A 19022-nucleotide genomic window follows, 5' to 3' on the forward strand; every position below is an offset into this window, starting at 1 on the left:
TGCTGGGATACTTAGATTTATCAAAAACTGTGTTCATTTCCTTCTTATTGTATCTAATCTATTTTAGTGATCAACTTTACTATTCCTTATTCAATACCAAATTGTTTTGATGATTATAGTTTTTCAGTAGTTTGATATCTGGTCCTGTTAGGTTACCTTTCTTTTCTTTTCTTTTTTATTAATTATTTTGATATTCTTAACCTTTTGTTTCTCTAGGTGCATTTTACTTTTTTTTCTATCTTTATAAAGCAATTCTTTGGTAGTTTGATTAGCATTACACTGAATCACTAAATTAATTTAGGTAATATTGCCATTTTTATTATATTAACTTGACCTACCTACATCAATTAGCATTACTCCAATTATATAGTTCTCCATTTATATGGAGAGTATATTTTAATTGTGTTCTTATAGTTTCTGTGGGTGTTCTGATGAGTAGACCCCCAAGTATTTCATAATCTTTGTAGTTATTTTAAATATAATTTCTCTTTCTATTTTTTCTGCAGGGTTTTATTAGTTAACAAATAGCAATGCTGAAGATTTATATATAAGATTTATATCCTTCAGCTTTATTGAAGTTTTTAATTATTTTTATTACTTCTTTTAATTGACACACTAATAAACCATCATATCTTCTGAAAAAAATATATCCTTTTCTTATTACTTAACCTTATTCCTTCAATTTCCTCTTCTTGTCTTATTGCTATATCAAGCATTTCTAGTACAATATTGAATATTAATGGTGATTATAGACATTCTTGCTTCATCCTTAATTTTATTAGAAAATCTTCTGGTTTATCCCCATTAAAAGCAATTGTAGCTCTTTTGTTTAAATCAGTATTACTTATTCTTCTAAGAAAAAGCAACTATTTATTCTCGTGCTTTCTAGTGTGTGATTTTAATAGAAATCAGTATTGAATTTTGTTAAAATTCTTTTCTGTATCTATTGAAATAGTAATATGATTTTTGCTGATTTTTTTGTTACATGATACATTTGCTTAGTTTTCTAATATAAAACCAGTCCAGTATTCCTGATATTAATCCCACTTCTTCATAGCATATGGCTTTTACAATATTATTACAATCTCTTTCTTAATATTTCATTAAAAATTTTGCATCAATATACATTAAGGAAATTCATGCATAGTTTCCACCTTCTGTTTTTACTCTCCTTGAATCAAGTATCAAGACCAAATTTGTGTCATAAAAGAAATTTAACAGAACTTCGTTATCTGTTTTTTTTTCAAATGGTTTATGTAATACTGGAATTAGTATTCTTTAAATATTTGCTATAATTAACTTGTAAATATAACTGGTTCTGGGTTTTTTGGGTAAGGAGTTCATTTATGCATTATTTCATTTTTTTAAAAAGTAGGAGTATTCAACTATTTTATTTCCTTTTTTGTTAATCTGGACAATTTATATTTTTGGAAATACTTATCTATTTCATTAAACTGTCATGAATTATATTTGAATTGACCTAACATGCACAAGCAAACACTCTGTCTGACAAAAAGTCCCTCATGTAATTCCTTTGCCAATACTCATTAAATATTCAAGGGCCATTTATGTGTGGCCCCCATCTTATTCCTTTTATATATTATTTTTCCTGTTTGATTAATTCTCTTTTGTTAATTTATATTTTTGTAAATACTGATCTATATCATTTATGATGATCATTTATATGATTAAAAATTTTGGCAAATAATTGGGCAAAATGGATACTAATAATTACCTTAATTTTATGTTTGTTTATACATTCACCTCTTTCAATTTTGATACTGGTAGTTTGATTTGGTTTGCTATTTTTAAAATCAAATTACCCAATGGCTTATTTATCCTCCCCACAAAAAAAAAGCTCCTATTTTTATTCAATAGCTTGATATTTTCTTCTAAACTTTCAGTTTTATTACCATGATTTTTATTTTGGTATTTATTTGCAAGGGTGTTTGTTTTTTAGTTGCATACACAATATGTTGCTCTTCCTTTTTCTCTCTTTTATTGATATAACCATTTACACATATCAGTTTCCTTCTAAGTATTATTTTGGCTGAATCTCAAAAATTTTGGTGTTGTGTCATTGTTATCATTATCTTTAATAAAATTTTTTTGGAGCAGCTGAGTTCAAATCTGGCCTCAAACACTTAACATTTCCTAGCTGGATGACCATTGGCAAGTCACAACTCCAATTACCTCAGCAAAAAGAAAAAAGAAAAAAAAAAGAAAGAAAGAAAAAGAATAAAAATAAAATTATTTTTATTCAATGTCCAATTAATTTTTAATCTATTTGTCAAAGACCTTTTATTATACATAGTTTTATTGCATTATGATCAGAAAAAATGTTTAATATTTTTGCTATAATGCATTTTGTAAGGTTCTTGTGCCCTAATAGATGAACAGTTTTTGAGAAGGTTCCATGCATAGCTGAGAAATAGATATATTTCTTTATATTCCCATTCAGTAATCTCCACAGGCCTATATTATCCAAGTTAAATAAAATTTTATTTAAGTCCTAAACGTCTTATTTATTTAAAAGTTAGATAGTCTTGAGAAGGCTAAATTAAAGTCTCCCTTGCCATTTATTCCCATCCTGTCTCCCATATACAACTCCCATATATTTTCTATTTACTTATGTGCTGGAACTCTATCTTTCCAGAAATCAGCAGGAGTCAGGATCACTAAATGTCTTTATTCTAGATCTTTACCGTCGTCCTCCAACGCCAGGTCACGAGTGCAAGTGAGCGTGAGTTCCACCACCCAAGTTTCTCTTGCTCCTCCCACACAAGTCACTTCCCTCTCTTTGTCTCACCCATCAAGTCAGCACAGAACAGCTGGGGAGGGTCAACCTTAAACAAGTTAATAGGGAACCGTCCAATTGGCAATTAGTCTCACGTGCTTCATCAACCAAGTGCATTGATCAGTTCTAGCCCTTTACATCTCCCGCTTTCTTTTGTTTTAGACCACAGGAGGTCGCGCCATCCCAACACACCCACCTGCCATTGTTATTGAGACAATGTTACTGGACATGACTTTGCTTATGTGCACCTGTGAAACTAGAATTGTTCTAGAATTGTGAAAAGTGCAATTGAGAATTGTGATAAACTAGAATTGTTCTAGGATTGTGACAAGTGCAATTGAGAATTGTGATAAGCTAGAATTGTTCTAGGAGTGTGAAAAGTGCAACAGAAACTAGAATTGGTCTAGAACTGTGATAAATGTAACTAGAATTGTGACAACCTACCTACTGATATTTGTTAACTAGAATTGTGATGTTTTACCTTGTTGACTTCCCACTTCAGTGTTGACATCCTACCTCCTTGGCATCCAACCTCTTTGGCTTATTATCTCGAGTATGACTTTGATGAATGGGTTGAACACTTGGGCCACTGTTGAGCCTGGTTCTTATTGTCATACTTGATCTGCTGCTTTGTTCTTCCTTGGGCATAACACTCTGTCATCTCATGGATCAAGTGAACTATAGCTGGTGCTAAAAGTTTAGCTTGGTGAGATGTGCGGTTCCCGCAAAACAAGAGAAGGGAATTGTAACGGCCCTTTAAATGGGCGGTGCCACAGCGCATCTGGAGATTGAGGCCCAGAAGTAATTTCTGTGGATATTAGGACTGCCCTTGGGCGGGATCCTGGCCATATTGAGATAGTTTTGTAATGGGTGACTCTCTCGCTGATTGGCTGTGTGTGTGACCTCACAGGCCCTATGTAAGCCCACTGCAGGCAGCAACTGCCCTCTTTAACCTCGTGCTGTTCACCCTGGCTCCCCAGCCTGGGTGGCCAAGCCAAGATGGGTAGCCAAAAGAGGTAAGGGTTTTGGTAGTGAACACATGGGTCTTCTGACCAGGTGTTCACTTGGGAACCAACAAGTCAGGGCATCAGTTAGGGCATTATGTGAGTAGGTATAATAAAGGCTTTTAAGATTACACGTGGTTGTTCTTGAGTGCGCTAGCGGTTATTAAGCTATAGATTCAAGAGATTGTGGCCAGAGACCTTAGAAGGCCTCAGAGGAGGCGAGCCGGGTAGAATTCACACTGCAAAGGACAGTGGTCAAAGGTACTCTGGTGGGTCTAGGACAGACTAGTAATTGTAACTGCCAGGAGAGCACGTTACACTTATGCTTCTCATCTAACTTTCCTTTAAGAATTTATTTGCAGTACCATTTGTTGCATATATTGTCAGTATTGCTATTAATTCATTGTCTATGATTCTTTGTATAGTAAAATATAGCACAGTATAATAGTTTGGTCATTTACTTATCCCTGACTCTCCATTACTGTCAAATATAACACGCCAGTACTAATCACATTGCTGTCAGTGGCAAAGATTGAGATATGGCTTGCCAATTCCTTCTCCAGTGGATTAAGGCAAAAGTTTGGTGACTTGCCCAGGATCACACAGTTAGGAAAGGACTAAGACCTGATTTGAATTCAAGTTTTCTCACCTTAGGCCCAATGTTCTGTTCAGTTCCTTAGCCACTGAGCTGCTTCCATTGAATAGTATGGTACAGTATAGTATAGTATAGTAGAGAATAGCATAGCATAGCATAGCGTAGCGTAGCATAGTATAGTGTAGTGTATAGTAGTGTAGTATAATGTAGAGTATATATATGTTTAAATATTATCTATAACATTAATAATACATGTTTATATAATATATATATACACACAAATACACACTTATAAAATGTCAATTATTGTTGCTGTTCATTAGGTTTCTTTTTAAATTTCACATTGAGGCTCATTTCTCAGTAACTGCACTTGGTCTAAAATGAGATATCAGAGCACTCAATAAAATACTGACAATTAGTATAAAACACATTTCTGAATGAGAACAAATATAATATAAAGAACATTCTATCAGAGCTAAAGCCCATGGTGAGAATGACTCTTGATAATCTTGATAAACTCTTGAAGAAGTGTTGGTTTGCTTATCGGAAGAAATAAATATAAAATAGTTTTACTAAAATATATGTTTAATTTCTCATTCTATTGAATAGTTCTTGGGGACATTTTCTTTTGGTTATCTTGTTTTTAAGAATAGAGAATAAAAAGAATGGATTGAAATTCCCTGTTTTTTTTTTCCTTTTTTCTTTTGTTTTGTCTTTAGGGATTCTTGAAGTTTTACACTGTGTATTGGTGGAAAGTCCAGAAGCTCTGAATATTATTAAAGAAGGACATATTAAATCCATTATCTCACTTTTAGACAAACATGGACGAAATCACAAGGTAAGGGATATATATATATATATATATATATATATATATATATATATATATATATATATATATATATAGACACATATGTATATATATACATACATAGCAAAATGGAGAATGAGTCTTTTTGGGGGGCAGTATTACTGGGATTATGCCACTGAGATTAGTGACATATCAAATGGTACTTTTTAGACTATGTTAAAATGAGGGAATATAATGTTTCCTACTTTCTAGGAGCAAATAATGAGGCATTAAAAAAAAAAAAAAAGAAACTTAAACATGCCCCCAATTTTTCCTTATAAGGAATTATTTTATTATTTACTTTCAGTAGTCTTATAAGTACTTTTGGGAGTAATGAATGTTCATTCACATAGCAGTTAAATTTTTATAGATGACATTTTTGGAAACTATTGGGAATCTTCAAGTTTTGGATCTTAGGGAATTATAAGGATGTTTGCTGTTTTCTAATGTGATTCATATTGATTGAACTTGAAAAATAAAGAATAAATAAAATGAAAAGAAAGCTGTTTTCTTTTATAGGTTCTTGATGTCTTGTGTTCTCTCTGTGTTTGCCATGGAGTTGCTGTCCGCTCTAATCAGCATCTAATCTGTGACAACCTCCTACCAGGAAGAGATCTACTTCTACAGACACGTCTTGTGAATCACGTGAGCAGGTATTTTCTTTTTTTTAATAAAGTTTAATGATATATAAAGTTAGTAAGTCTCTTTTCTAGAAGTTGAATCTTTTAACTTTTTGATTGAGTAGCTTTAAGGTATTATTTTACATGAATGCCATTCATAAAGTATTCACCTTATTCCAAGACTGAAATGGATTTGTGATCTTAATAATTCTAGTGATGCAGATTATAACCCCTTTATGTTTATCTATACTACATAATTCTTGTCCATATATTTCCATACATTTACCATGGATGTCTACCTAGATGTGCTGGAGACTTTCTTTATTTTCATTTTATATGGTAAAAATAAATAAATAAATAAAAAAGCAGTCACTATTCATTTGTTGTCACTTGTTCTTTATATGTAACTAGCACTTTTTGTTTGTATCATAAAATTCCTTGTTATCTTTTACTCCTAATTTTTGAATGAAATCTTACTGATTGCAGCCTTCATGTACTTTTATAACCATGATGTACCTCTCCATTGTTTTCTGTGTAATACTTATTTTTAATTCTTTTTGTTTGTTTGTTTGTTTTTTGTTTTTGTATTTTCCTGAGGCTGGGGTTAAGTGACTTGCCCAGGGTCACACAGCTAGGAAGTGTTAAGTGTCTGAGATCAGATTTGAACTCTGGTCCTCCTGAATTCAAGGCTGGTGCTCTAGCCACTGTGCCAACTACCTGCCCCTATTTTTAATTCTTCAGAGGCAATTATATTTACTGACTTCCACTGTTATACTATGGACAAATTGAGAATAAAGTATATTATAACAGCTCAAAGTTGAATCAAGGATTTATCTTTATCATAGGTCATCTGAATAGTTAAATAAACCTGAAGTTTAATGTAATAAGTTTATGGTCAAGAAAATTAAATATGTTAAAATTTTCTGTGTTCAAAGAAGCAAGTAAAATGGGATGGTTCAGTGTGTTCCTAGAAGATAATGAAAATATGATTAAATTTTAATATGCCAAACTCAATTATCAAGTGCATACCATATGCCAGATACTAAGTGTAGTGGATAACAATTAAAAAGCAAACAGGTCTCTCCTCAAGAAACTTGCATTTCATGGTATTCATTTTTATGAGAGAATGAAACATGGCATCATCACTGGCGAAAAGTAATAAATTCCAGAATTACATTATAGTAAAAGAAAAAGTTAGTTTTTCTATTATAATTACCTTCAATATTTACTAAACTACTAAACTATATATGTTATCCAGAAGTAATAGAAAATAGTAGAAATTTGATGTTTTGCTTCCATTCAAAGAATTTTGGTTTGGGTTTGCATTACTCTCTCTTTTTTAATTAAAAAGATTATCCTTCATGAACTAATTTATGTTGTTTCCTAACATATGAATTCAGATATATTATGCAAAATAGGCAGAGATATTCTAGAATCAATTCTAACTTGCTCTTAAGAGCCAATTGTGAAATTTTATATGAGTACTAAAACCTCATAAATCAGCAGACACTACAAATCAAAGATTTTTTATCCTTTATTTATCCTTATTAGGCGTAAAGAAATGATGGAAAAATGTTAGTAATGCAGATTAAACTGAAAAATGTCTTGCATATATATTTTGCCCAGAGGGTTAATTTTAAAATAGAGTCATTACTTACATAGAAAGGTAATTAATATAAAAAAAAAAATCCCAACAACATTAAACTCTTGAATTGTGACTTAATGGAAGTGTAAGCACAATTTACCCAGAAACATTGTGTTTATTGAATAATCTTCACAGTTAAGAATGAATATACTTGTATACTAAATCAGCAAATGTTAAATTAAATATGGCTTTGATTTATTTCTTTTCAGAAAAGTATAATTCAAGAAAAGTACTGTAAATTGAAAGTGATAATAGATATTTAGATTTTTTTTTCAACTAGTATTTTTTTTTTTTCTCTTAAAAGCATGCGGCCTAATATTTTCCTTGGCATCAGTGAAGGGTCAGCTCAGTATAGGAAATGGTACTATGAACTCATGGTAGACCACACAGAACCTTTTGTGACCGCTGAAGCAACACATCTCCGTGTAGGCTGGGCTTCAACAGAAGGTTATTCACCCTATCCTGGGGGTGGTGAAGAATGGGGCGGAAATGGTGTTGGAGATGATTTGTTCTCCTATGGATTCGATGGACTTCATCTATGGTCAGGTAAATATCATGTGCTTTCACAAAGTTTGAAAGCAAGCTTTTTGGCCCTTATAATTAATTTCTGTAACTTTATGAGATGCACACATTCTACCTGTCATTATACATAGTATTCAGACATCTGATATTTGAAGAATGTATTAACTTTAGTAAAAGCCAAAATCTGTTGAGATGGAGGACAAAAGAAAGATACTAAAATTAAAACATTTTATTTTATATGTTACATTGGATATGGATAATGTGTGTGTGCATTAGTATTTAAATAATTCCAATTTGTTTTAATTTGAGACTGTACCCAAATTTTGTGATTTCCAATTTAAAAAGGTATGAAAATAGCCTAATTTCTGGCTAGATAATCTAAGAATAAATTCAGAAATAATATAAAGATACTTCAGAACAACAAAGATGATTAATAGAAATTGAATTAATAGTGAATTTCATCAGCTAAACAGCCTACTGTTATTTTATTTTTAGATAAATTTTTAAAATTCATTTTTAACACAAATTGCTTTATGAATCATGTTGGGAGAGAAAAATCAGAACAAAAAGGAAAAAACATAGGAAAGAGAAAAAACAGGAAAAAGAAATGAGCATACTGTAGACTTACAGTTAGAAAAATAAGTTAAAAATCTTGTCTCACATACTTGTTGATTTTGTGCCTCTAAATAAGTTACTTAAGCTCTACTTTCCTTAAATTTCCTTATCTGTAAAAAGAAGATGATAATAATTGTTTTGGATGCAATAATATTTATAAAATGGCTTTATAAACCTTAAAATGCAATATAAATTCTATCTATTATTTATTACTTTTTCACCATCATGAAATCATTTTGACTTTTAAAGCTTTATAATAATTTGAACTTTGAAGGTACTATTCCATTTATACTTTTCTGTCATTATTTTCCTTACTATAGACCTACTGTTATTCTGTTATTCTGGTTCAGTTCTGTTATTATTTTGTCAAGACCTTGTAGGTTAATTAATAGAAGATGAAATTTATAAATTAATTTTTGTCATTAGAATGGGGTATGGGAGTGTAGAAACACTGAACCCCATATATATTGGAGTTTTGGTACTATCTTTACACAGACCACCAAAAGTTGGGGAGAAGAAATTTGAATCCCCAAAGTATATTGAAATCTTGAGCTGGTATCACAGATTGTCTCAAAACAATTTGCAGATTTAGATCTTTTCCATATCAAGAGGAAAAGATTCTATTATTATGCCATTGACTGGCAAGTTAAATTCCAAAAGGGGAAAATGAGAGCTAAGGTCAATTTAAAGAGATAATCATATCCGTATTCCTCACTGCTTGCTTTAGGGACTAACTTGTCTTCAAGATTTATTTTTAAGGTAATCAAAGTTGTTCATTTTGTATTTCATAATGTTCTCTAGTTCTCCTTTGGTCATAAAACCCTCCCTTCTCCAAAGATCTTGTTGGTAAATTATCCTTCACTCTCCTAATTTGCTTATGATACCATAATTTTTACCCTAATTTTATACCCATTTTGACCTTATTTTTGGTATGGAGTGTGAAATGTAGTTCTATTCTGAGTTTCTGACATATTATTTTCAATTTTTTCAGCAATTTTTATGAAATAGTGAATTCACATCTCAGAAGCTAGAGTTTGGTGATTTATCAAATATTAAATTACTTTTAGCCTTGATTATTCTGTTATGTGTATCTAATCTATTACAGTGATCCACAACTATATTTCTTAGCCAGTACCATATGGTTTTGATGACTGCTACTTTATAATATAGTTTTAGGTTTGGTACTGCTAAGCCACCATCCTTTTTTTTCCCATTAATTCTCTTGATATTCTTGATCTTTTATTCTTCCAGATTAATTTTTTTTTTAGTTCTAGAAAATATTTTTTGGCAGTTTGTGATTGTATGGCATTGGACACAGACCAATTTAGGCAGAATTGTCATTTTCATTATATTTGTTCAGCATACCCATGAGCAATTGTTATTTTTCCACTCATTTAGAAATGACTTTATTTGTGTGACAAGTGTTTTGTAATTGTGTACATATAGTTCCTGGGTTTGTCTTCGTAGATAGACACCCAAATATTTTATTTTATCTACAGTTATTTTAAATGGAATTTCTCTTTCTATCACTTGCTGCTGGGGATTGTCAGTAATATACAGAAATGTCGATTATTTGTGTGGGTTTATTTTCTATCCTGCAATATTGCTAAAGTTGTTGGTTGTTTTCCACTAGGTTTTTAGATGATTTTCTAGGATTCTCTTAGTATATCATCATATCATCTACAAAAAGTGATAGTTTAACTCCTCATTGTCTATTCTAATTCCTTTGGTTTCTTTTTCTTTTTTATTGCTAAAGCCTGCATTTCTAGTATTATTTTGAATAATAGTAGTTATAATGGGCATTCTTGTTTCATCCCTGATCTTACTGGGAATGAATTCAGCTTTTCTCCATTATAAGTAATGCTTGCTATTGGTTTTAGATAGATATTGCTTATTAATATCGTTGATTATAGCAATAGTTTTCCTAATATTGAACCAGTCTTGCATTTCTGATATAAATCCCATTTGCTCATACTATATTATCTTGGTGATAAATTAGTGTAATCTCTTTGCTGATATTTTATTAAAATTTTTTGCTTCAATATTTATTAGGGAGATTTATCTGTAATTTTCTTTCTCTGTTTTGGCTTTTTTTGGTTTAGATATCAATACTATATTTGTGTCATAGAAAAAAATTTGACAGGACTCCTTCTTTGCTTATTTAAAAAAAAAAATTACATAACATTGGAATAAATTGTTCTTTAAATGTTTGGTAAAAATCACTTGTAAATTGATTTGGCCCCAGGGATTTTTTCTTAGAAAGTTCATTGATGATTTTTTCAGTTTCTTTTTCTAAAATAGAACTTTCTAAGTAATTTACTTCCTCTTCTGCTAATCTGGGCAATTTATATTTTTATAAATATTTATCCATTTACATTAGATTGTCAGATTTGATGCCATGCAGTTCAGCAAAATAACTCCTAATTATTGTTTTAATTTTTTTTCATTGGTGGTAAGTTCACATTTTTTAAATTTTTGATGCTGATAATTTGTTTGGTTTTTTTTTTTCTAATCAAATCAGTCAAAGGTTTTATGTATTTTGTTGGGATTTTTTCATAAAACAAACTCTTAGTTTTATTAATTAATTCAATAATTCTTTTTAGTTACAATTTTATTAATCTCTCCTTTGAGTTTTAGAATTTCTAATTTGCATTTAATTGAAGGTTTTTAATTTGTTCTTTAACTTTTTTTTTAATTTGTCTGGCAACTTGCAGTATTTTTTCCTTGAGATATATAATTCTGGAGTTTTGCAACAGTGTCCCTTAGGGTTCCTTTTCTTGTAGAATATCTTTGCAAAGGTGATCAATGAGTTCTTTCAATGACTATTTCCCCCCTATGTTTCTAGTATATCAGAGCAGTTTTCCTTTATGATCTCTTGAAGAATGCTATTCAGCATCTTTTTTTGGTCCTGGCCTTCAGCTAGATCAAGAATTTTTAAATTGTCTCTCCTGGATCTATTTTCCAAGTCAGCTGTTTTTCCAATGGGGTATTTTATATTTTATTCCATTTTTTCATCCTTTTTAGTTTGTTTGACTGATTTTGGGTGTCATAGCATCATTAGCTTGTATTTGCCACAGTCTAATTTTTAATGTGACTAACTTTTTTGGTTAGTAACTTAAAAATATTTTCCTCATATGAGTACTGTGAGGTTACTCATCCCTGCAGAGAAGGAATTTAGCTTTATTTCCTTTTTGTGTCACCAAATGGTACCCTGCTAGACTAGAGAATGCAGTTCACATCATGTGGGAGAGCAGATTTATTTTCACATAATTAAGTCAAAGTTGATAAAATCCATTGATGTCACTTTATACTATTGTTTTCATAATTGTTCATTTTTGTTATAATACATTATGTAGAATGAAATTGCTTTCTTTATGCACTAGATAATAGTAGCCAATCCTGTTCTCCATTGACATAAAGATGTTTTATCTTAGGTTCTATTCAAGACAGCTTATTACCAGAAATTGCAGAAGGACCTTGTTATATTACCTTGTTATATTACATAGCATGAACCGTATGGTCATGGTTTTCAAAAGTTTTGTTAATGCCTTAAAATAATATGCTTATTTTTTATATCACCATTAGATCTTTCTTTTTAAGAAAATAGTTAAGCAAAATTGCCTTATTTTCTCTGCTTAACAGTATATGCATTCTATATCTGTTGTTTTCAACATTTCTCTATCAAGAGGAATGAAGTATATGTTATCAACTATCTTCTATGACTAAGTCTAATTATTAGATTTAATCTAAATTCAACTATATCTTAATGTAATATCAGTGTATTTTAAAGGAAGTATCTGACAAATAGGAGTTTTAAACATTTAAAATCAATGTATTCCAATATTTTAAATATATTTTCATTACTTATTGAAATCTTTGGGAGTGATAATTTCAGAAGGTATATCTCTGATCAATATTTTTCTCTCAATAGGTTGTGTAGCACGAACAGTGAGTTCTCCAAACCAACACCTATTGAGAACTGATGATGTCATCAGCTGCTGTTTAGATCTAAGTGCCCCAAGCATTTCATTCCGAATCAATGGACAACCAGTTCAAGGAATGTTTGAGAATTTCAACATTGATGGCCTCTTCTTTCCAGTTGTTAGTTTCTCAGCAGGAATAAAGTTAGTATTTCTAGTGGTACATTTTGTTTGTTTCTCATTTCAAGTAAACTCTTACAGTTATTTCCCTATCATTTCTAACTGTTTCCTCTCACTTTTGTGTGGTTGCTTAACTGCATTTTTCCTTTTCCCTTAAAGACAAAAAGATTAAGTGATTGTGGTTTTTGACCTTACTCTACTACATAGAAATGAACAGAGCAGAAATTAGCTCAGTCAACCTAGTTTTAGAAATACTTCAAAACTTTTTCTTCTTCTTGAAAATGTAACATACTTTGTATGCTTCCTTCTTTTAATTATAAATTCATTACCTTTCTTTAATTTGTCACCTGTCTTCTTTTAGTTCTCAAGTCTTATACTCCTAACTTCTATCTCCTAACTTCTATTCTTTGCTTTAAGGAGTACGTATTATTGCACAAGTATCATTTTTTGGTGGATGTTCATGTCAAAATCATTTCAATGAATGATTAATTCACCATGGTTGTACTTAATGGTCTCTTAGTTCCATTTTAGCTCCAAAGGTATGATCTTTAGATGTTATCCAGTGCTTTTTTACACTTGACATATTAGGTATTTATACATATCAGTGTCAAAAATAACATAAGAATCCTTTCACCAAAAAAAAAAAAAAAAAAAAAAAAAAAAAAAAAAGGCTTTCTTTCCTTCTATTTTTGGTAATATTAAAAGAAAAATTAAAGTTAAAGTAATCATTTATTTTTAATTGATATAATAGATGATACTCAATTGCCATATTATGGGTATTTTAATGATTTTACAGTAATGATAACATCTATCATTTATATGGCATTTACCGTGTGCCCAGCACTGTATTAAGTACCTTCCAATTATTACTTCATCTGTTCTTCTTTACAATCCTGAGGAATAGATGCTTTTATTATCTTTTTTTTTTTAGATGAGGAAACTAAGATAAATGAATGCTAACTCATTTCTCTAGGGTTACCCTGCTAATAAGTTTTGGAGGCCAAATTTGAACTTAGTGCTTCTTGACTCCAGAGTCAGCATTTATCCACTCCACCACCTAGATTCTAATGTAAAATACAATAGATGCCTTTTATAGACTTTGAGTAATAATGATTCATCATAAGTTTCCTCAGGAATGAAATTAAAATTTTAATATTTGGGAGGTTATTTGCATTTTATCAGTTATAGCCAAGTATCACCATTTGAAAAGAAGAGAAAGTAGCTAAGAAAAATTAAATTCCTTTCTCTGTCATGAGAACTTTTTTCTGTTATAAGGACACAAATATAAACTATTTTAACAACTTCTAGTATGTTCATTCCAAATTTTTTGCCTCATTTTAAGAATACAGTATTTAATAGTGATAACAGTCAATCAAATTACAATATATATGAAATTGTGACTTCTATTAGACTGCCTTACTACAAAGTGACTTTAAATTTTTATTTTTCTTATAATTTTCATCTTTGATTTAAATTACATTTCACTCAATTAAAAATAGAATTAGCATGCTAGAAGTTGTTAAAATAGTTTATATTTGTTTTCTTATAGATACATTAAGCTTAATGTTGTATTCAAGGATTAGATAATGCTCTCTATATATTGATTCATTTGAGATGTAACTTTGGCATACACCTATTTTTCTTCCTTTCAGTAATATCTCCTTTTAAGCTTAAAGCTCACCTAATAGGTTTTAAAAACATTTAAAATCATTATATTCCTGTATTTTAAATGTGTTTGGCAAAAATCAGTGTCTTCCCTTAGACAGCCTTGCACAAAACTTGCCATATTTTATGTGTAAGATTAAAAATAATGGAGATTGAAATATTTGAGAGGTATGCCTCCATTTTTTGATATAATGGTTATATTTTGAAAAGATTTTAGGAGATTTTTTTAGTTTTAAGAATTTCTACAAACCATGAGTATTTCCTTAGTTTTTCATATATACATATGGATATTGGGGTAGTAACATCATTTCATTAAAATTATGGCCAGTAAGTAAACATCTAATTTACTTTGTATCCTACCTAACTTATTATTCTATCCTTGTATAAACTCAAAATAGGTTACTATCAGTACTAATACGTTATATTTTTTTTGTGCTGTATAGTTAGCAAAATATATTCACAAATATTTTCTAATTTTTTTCCATAAAACAAATGTGAGGTAAGTAGCACAGGCAATGTTATGGACTATTATGATTATCAATCCTAAAACTGAGGTTCATAGTTTAAATTATTTCTCTATAATTGTATATCCAGAAAATATCTGTGGTAGGATGTCAATTCAGGTTTTGTGATTTCTTATTCTGTTCCTTGTTGCCTATTAGTATATACATGTGTTTTGGGTTTTTTGTTTTGTCTAGTTTTGCTTCTAGGAGAAAAATATTTGAGTTTCAAATTGCTTATTCAGTGGAAATAATGAATTTTCACTATTCATTCTCATCTATTGAATCTGACATCTTTGCCTTTTGAGGAAGGTATTAAGGAGTATTATAGGGCAATTCTTAATCACTAGAGAAAATTTGATTTATTATTTAATGATTGTAAAGATAGTAACTTTAGATAGTACCAATTAAATATTAGTATTTAACTTATTATCTATGAATAACTGTTTTAATATTTGTATCAGAATTATAATTTTCCACTATTTTTTGTTTTCAGGGTACGTTTTCTTCTTGGGGGTCGACATGGAGAGTTCAAATTCCTTCCTCCACCTGGTTATGCTCCTTGCTTTGAAGCTGTCCTGCCAAAAGAAAAGTTGAAAGTGGAACATAGTCGAGAATACAAGCAAGACCGAACATACTCGAGAGATCTGTTGGGCCCTACTGTTTCTTTGTCACAAGCAGCCTTCACACCAATCCCTGTGGATACTAGTCAAGTATGGAAAAATCTCCTAACACTTTGCATTTGTTTCACCTAATGATTCTCTAGGACAATTCTGTTTCTAGTTATCTTAGTGTTTTTATTTACTATTAACAATATTTTAAAAGTTTAATGTATAAAATAGGGGCAGCTAGATGGCACAGTGGATAGAGCACTAAGCCTGAAATCAGGAGGACCTGAGTTCAAATCTGGAGTCAGATATTTAACACTTCCTCCTGTGTGATCCTGGGCAAGTCACTTAGCCCAATTGCCTCAACAAAAAAGTAATTATAATTAATGTATAAAATAAACATGTATCCAATTGGAATCTTTTTTCTTATAGACATTAAAATCATATTAGATTGTTAATTTTTTTTAAAAATTACTTATTAATTATAGCTATGTGGAAACTTTTAAAAGCATATAGCAATAACTCTAAAACTTGAGGGAGTGCAGAATATGTCATGTGTCTCAGACAAACATAAATGAAGGAGCCTGAAATTGTATAGTAGTCGCTAGTGAAGAGACATTGTCTTTGAAATTAACTTGTCCAGTTTTTCATCTTACTTGCCTTTGGGTTCTTTAATGGAGTTATAAAATAAATAAAATCCAAATATTGTTTTCAAGTGATATATTTATGGCATGCCTATCAATCATAAATGATTTTATTTTAATAGTTTTAGTTTAAGAAAAATAATACTAGTTGTTTTCCACAACTTAAAATTGGCAAGTTATCAGGATTCTATAACACTAAATGCCAAGGTCTCATGGCTTCTGAGACTATTATGTTTAAAAGAATAGGGAAAGGCTCAAACATTATTAAGAATTCTGCTTTTATCAATTTTGTGGCAGTCATCACTGCCCTATATCCTTAGTATAGTGTCTGTTTATAGCTTCGGATAGTCCAGAGAAGACTCCAATATATAGACTTATACATATACATACACAGAACAGAAAGTAGTCTCATAAGTATCTTGATTTCTCAGACTTACACTGCTTTATAGTAATGGAGCCTCACGTTTCTTTTGCTTTCTTTCTCATAATGAGAGTATATTGCTTTACAGTGAGAACTAGTTTAAAAACACCATCCAGAGAGACCTGAATTCTGCCTGCTTTTTTAGTTTATTAATAGATTATATCAGAATTTGAGAGAGACTGATGCTATTTGAGTAACTGTTATCTTTATGTTAAAGTTAAAGTTTACTATCTTGTTTAGTAACACAGAACATGTTTTGTTGATGACATAGTATCTTAGCTTTCTTTCTAGAGGAAATAAGTTAATTGTGATATATAAAGGAAATATATGTGGAGAGTTGTATTGTACCAGAGGATCTTCAGGCATATTCCTAATGCTATATGACATAACTAGCTAATATTGCCATCACTTTTATACTTCAAATAAAGGAAATAGAAACTGTATGCCATTACATATTGGCTGAACTAAATGGAAATTTTACTAATCAATTTTGTGAAAAAGAAATTGATAAATTAAAACCAAAGCTATTTTTAAAAAGCCTTTTTAACTTCTTTATGTGGAATTAATTAAAATTACTTCTCAATTACATATTAAATATAACAAGTAGAATTCAGAGAAATATGAGCAAACTAGTTTAGACACTGAACTATTTGGAAAGACTTGGGAAAGGTACAAAATTCATTATCATAAAATTCTCAGATATGACCAGTGTTATCATTCACAGCACTGACAGTGTGAAGTTTGAATGATTATTTTTGAATAAATGATATCTAACAATTTATTCTTGGTAAATTATGCACCTATCAACTGTTGCTCTATCATTTTTCCCATTTTTGCTCATCAATTTACATGGTAAGCTGAAACTGTTATCAAAACAAGAAACAAACCCTAAAGTGTATCATCCAAAGAAAAATCACATAGAATGTCTGATTCAGGATTTTTTTACTCTAATTGTAATGGCTTATCAGACATTCACTTAAATTAAGATAATCAGTGATAGAGAGCTGTGAATTAATGAACAGAAAACTGCTGTCAGAACCACGTTACACATCTCTATCACATATTGGCTATGTGACTATGGATGAGTGTCTTAATTTTTCAGTGATTTAACCCATTTTCTAAAACTACAAATTGCAAAGAAAATGCCTATATTACTGAGAGAGTTTTTCTTCTTGAAGCTCCTTTACCAATCTTATACTTTTCCCCTATTTCTAATTAATATTAAAAGCAATTGACAGGTGCTTTACTGAAATCATTAAGATGTGTTCTTTTTTCTTTTAGATTGTTTTACCTCCTCATCTGGAACGAATCAGAGAAAAATTAGCTGAGAACATCCATGAGTTATGGGTTATGAATAAAATTGAACTTGGCTGGCAATATGGACCGGTACATGATTTTGAAATTTATTTTAATGTTCTGTTAATTAATCTTTCTGGAAAACATAACTCACTATTACTCATCCTTCCATTTACTAATTTCTATCCATAAGCAATTAAATGAAAAATACAAAACGCCATTTTTAAACAATTATTTCTTTTAGTAGAGGGAATGACATTATTGGTAAGGTGGTTGAGGGATTAGTTGCTTTTCTAATTTTAAATTTAATTATTTGGAGGAAAATGTGTTCAAAATATAATTTAGAAATACAAACCATGAGTTTTGTTTTCTTACTTAACTATTTATGATGTCTTATGTGATTGAAATTTTTATATTTTCTAAATTAATTCAGTATCACTTTTTGAAATTCATTTGGGTTTTTTATTTATTTTATTAATAGCCTGAGCATTTGATCCCTTTTTGTCATTATTATAGCCATTCTGCTTAAAAGACCAAAGGCAGTTTTTAATGTCTTAGTTCCTATACATCAGAGATAAAATAAGAAATAAAAAGTAAATGTTTTTCTATTTTTTATATTCTGAATTTATTCTGTCATAAATGTATCTTAGTTCTTGTATATTCATAACCTACATATAATTTAGGCAACTTATCTTATTTATCAGAATAATAATTGTAATATTATCATTAATTTATTAATTTTATTTCAAGATTCCTGAATAGTTAAAAAGTGTCAAACAAATTTACACATTCTGGGAAATTAGTTAGGAGAATAAAATATTACTTTATTTCTCATGTGAGTAAACTGAGTCACAGAGTAAGCAAGCTACTTAATTTGAATCGTATGCTAAGCAAATATTATATAATTCAGCTATTTTGATTCAAAATATCTCAAAGTGAAATTTTATCTTTCTCCCTAAATGCTCCCCTTCCCGATTATTGTCATTAGTACTACCATTCTTCTAGTCCCTCAGGCTTGCCACAAAGGCATCATCTGCACCTTTTCGTTATCTCTCCCTTTCCCTCCTCTATTGAATCTTTGCCAAGGCCTATCAATTTCACATTTTCAGCATCTCTCAAACGTGACATTGCCACCATCTG

At 30.3% G+C, this 19022-nt stretch overlaps 1 protein-coding gene across 2 annotated transcripts in view; it reads left to right on the forward strand.

Annotated features, from left to right (window-relative positions):
* RYR2 (ryanodine receptor 2) overlaps positions 1-19022 on the forward strand; it is a 699155-nt gene that overhangs the window by 338405 nt on the left and 341728 nt on the right. For both annotated transcript variants that reach the window (XM_074262493.1, XM_074262494.1), the window contains 6 exons: positions 5116-5234; positions 5766-5899; positions 7816-8057; positions 12580-12772; positions 15410-15626; positions 17868-17972. In XM_074262493.1, the coding sequence (XP_074118594.1) occupies positions 5116-5234; positions 5766-5899; positions 7816-8057; positions 12580-12772; positions 15410-15626; positions 17868-17972 (1010 nt within the window). The remainder of the gene's footprint in view (positions 1-5115; positions 5235-5765; positions 5900-7815; positions 8058-12579; positions 12773-15409; positions 15627-17867; positions 17973-19022) is intronic.

Source organism: Sminthopsis crassicaudata, chromosome 4, assembly GCF_048593235.1.
Source record: "Sminthopsis crassicaudata isolate SCR6 chromosome 4, ASM4859323v1, whole genome shotgun sequence".
Lineage (NCBI taxonomy): Eukaryota > Metazoa > Chordata > Mammalia > Dasyuromorphia > Dasyuridae > Sminthopsis > Sminthopsis crassicaudata.